Raw genomic sequence first — 2,500 nt, 5'->3', positions numbered from 1 at the left:
GGATCTTGAAACAGGGAAGATGATTATATATCTATACATTTTGACCCAATAGAATCGTCGGATAGTTTAAACTTAGCGTAAAATCGCTCTACGAGTCTCCCCCTCCCGTTGGCAACCCTGCGCCGAGGAAGACAAACTCGCCTAGCAACCTAGCAATGGACGAAAGTTACATGACAGACCGGTCCCAAGCTCCTGCAGGGTGAGGGCAGCTTGTTCACATACGCTGGTTAGTGGACGGCTCGTGTGCATGAATTCCTCTGTCCCGGAAAGCGTCTGCAAGTAACGAGGGAAATTTGTTTTGCTACCTTTGTCCCCGTCATATTTTTTTTTTAGTGGATTGGCAACGTTTGCGGTTATCGTGCAGGTAATTATGGATTAATTTTTTCTTAAATGATTTTGATTTTTAAGTGTATATAGTATAACTTAATGCCCTAAATACACCATAGCCTTTAACATATCCCCGTATACGTGGCGATATTTCCGCCTTCACTCTAAAAACGTCAAATGATCCTCCACAACAACGTTTGAGAACTTAGGCCTAATTTCAAACTCGTAAACCTGCGCTCTCTTCCTTGTTCTCCCAAATCCACCTGGTTTCGTGACTGTCAGAACCCAGGAAGTAAACCAGGTGTAAATAGGTGTAACTTCATCTACATTTGTAAGGTTTTAAATAGTTATTATTAGTTAATAAGAGAAGGAGCAAGTGATATCAAAGGTACGTGTTTCCTATGCATTTTAACTCAGGGATTACGACCTGAGTGTTATGGTTGCACTAAAAGTATTTGATTTAGAGACTGATGTTGATATAGATATATTGATATAGAGATTGCATATGTAAGATCCCAGAATCTTACAACAATGTCACAATATCATTCTTTGTTAATGAAAGATATGGTAGTTACATCTAGTCAGATTTTTTTTTATTTATATATTTCTCTTTTGGTCCTTTTATTCAGATGAGGGTTAGAGGATTATGATGAATAAATGTCAGACATAATGAATACGCATTCTTTTTTTTCTATTGATTGTTTCCATTCATGTCTTCCTTCACAGGGACATGTGATAAATATTAATATTATCCTTTCATTTTTATATTCAGGGTACACCATGGATGAGGAGGTGACAGCCAGCATGCACAAGCACCGAAGGACAACCCTAGAGCGCCTGGAAAAATACATATCTGACACTTACTTCACCGATGTCAACCTCAGAGGAAAGCTGTACCCATTCAAGAAAAACATTTCAAGTATGGACGTTTTTTCATGTTGTGAAATTTTGATAAAGATATTGATTGTCCAGCCCCATATCAGTTCCATTCAAAACCAGATTGCTCGAGAGTCTCACTAATTTCTTTTTGATAAAAGTGTCTCATTTCTAGTGTTTCATGTCTTGCGTTTCTTGTGTAAGACATTTTTCAAGATATTTCACCCATGCATAATCAAGTTTGCTTTTATTCTTAATCAGGTGTTATTTGAGATTGTCAAAAGCGAGAATAATGGTTTATGATAAGAGAGAAAAGGATTGGAAATCAGATGATTTACATATTTTTCATGTGAAGGGAACTTTTTGGGACTTGTTTAAATTTTTCCAGTAAACCAAATTATCTATGTTGATTAGAAAATGTAATAGAAATGATATCATTGTTTTCATTATTTGTGCTTTTAGATGATACAGTAGTTTGGAAAGAGAGCCATCATTATTTTTTATCAGTAGATACTAAGCTTTAAAAAAGTAGAATATAATGATTAATTACACATTTGAAAGGTAGAGTCCTTCAGTGCAGAGTATCAATTTTGTTATTCAAGATGAGTACCTTGTCACCAATATAATGAGAAATTATTTAGATTACACTTAAGAATGCGAAGACAGGAAAGCTAAAATGATGTTGATGATAATATAAATGATAATAAATAAATGGTATAATGATATTCACCTGCTTTTATAATCTTATCTATATGCACTGTCATTCTGCACTATCCTTTTTTTTATAGAAATATCTCACTGGAGAGTTCCCGGTGGAGAAGGGAGTTGGCAGCAATGGAGCTTCAGGCAAATGCTAACGCAAAGTTTCACCCCCATTAAAGTAGGAGAGTCTTTTGGCCCGACTTGGAGCACTCACTGGTTCAAGGTACTTTTTCCTTAAGGTCCATTTTTCCTAGTAAAGATTTTATTTGGGTGTTGTAGGGTAGATATGTTGCATACTATTTTAAGTGAATGTAGATAAAGTGAGGAAAAAGAGTTAATACAGATATTCCTTGCCATAAAATTTGTTTATTTATATAGCCACAATATTGTGTCATTATAATGCATTAATTTTGTTGTAGATCCATTAGGTCACATTCAAAGATGATTGATTACATGTTTTCGTATGGGAAAAGAAAAATTAGATGAGTGTAAGGGTGTAGTAAGTTTTCTCCAATATATTTTTTGAGTCAAGCAAGGTAGGTACCTTTGCAAACTTGCCAGACTAGATCAAGCAACTCTTTAGGCCGGTGTATTC

At 35.4% G+C, this 2,500-nt stretch overlaps 1 protein-coding gene across 5 annotated transcripts in view; it reads left to right on the top strand.

Annotated features, from left to right (window-relative positions):
* The first annotated feature begins 51 nt into the window (after nt 1-51).
* The window catches only part of LOC113801950 (alpha-mannosidase 2C1), an 18,157-nt gene continuing 15,708 nt past the window's right edge, over nt 52-2,500 (top strand). Inside the window, exons 1-3 of one of the 5 annotated variants that reach the window (XM_027352372.2) lie at nt 52-226; nt 1,100-1,246; nt 1,992-2,128. In XM_027352372.2, coding sequence (XP_027208173.2) covers nt 1,108-1,246; nt 1,992-2,128 — 276 coding nt within the window. In that variant the 5' untranslated portion in view covers nt 52-226; nt 1,100-1,107. Of the gene's footprint in view, nt 365-492; nt 716-1,099; nt 1,247-1,991; nt 2,129-2,500 lie in introns of those variants that run through there. The other 4 variants (XM_070145321.1, XM_027352371.2, XM_027352373.2 and 1 more) reach the window with 4 other exon arrangements.

This window comes from Penaeus vannamei, chromosome 33 (assembly GCF_042767895.1).
Source record: "Penaeus vannamei isolate JL-2024 chromosome 33, ASM4276789v1, whole genome shotgun sequence".
In the NCBI taxonomy this organism is placed as follows: Eukaryota; Metazoa; Arthropoda; class Malacostraca; order Decapoda; family Penaeidae; genus Penaeus; species Penaeus vannamei.
Note: the sequence above shows the minus strand (reverse complement) of the source record. Positions and strands in the feature narration are given on the sequence as shown.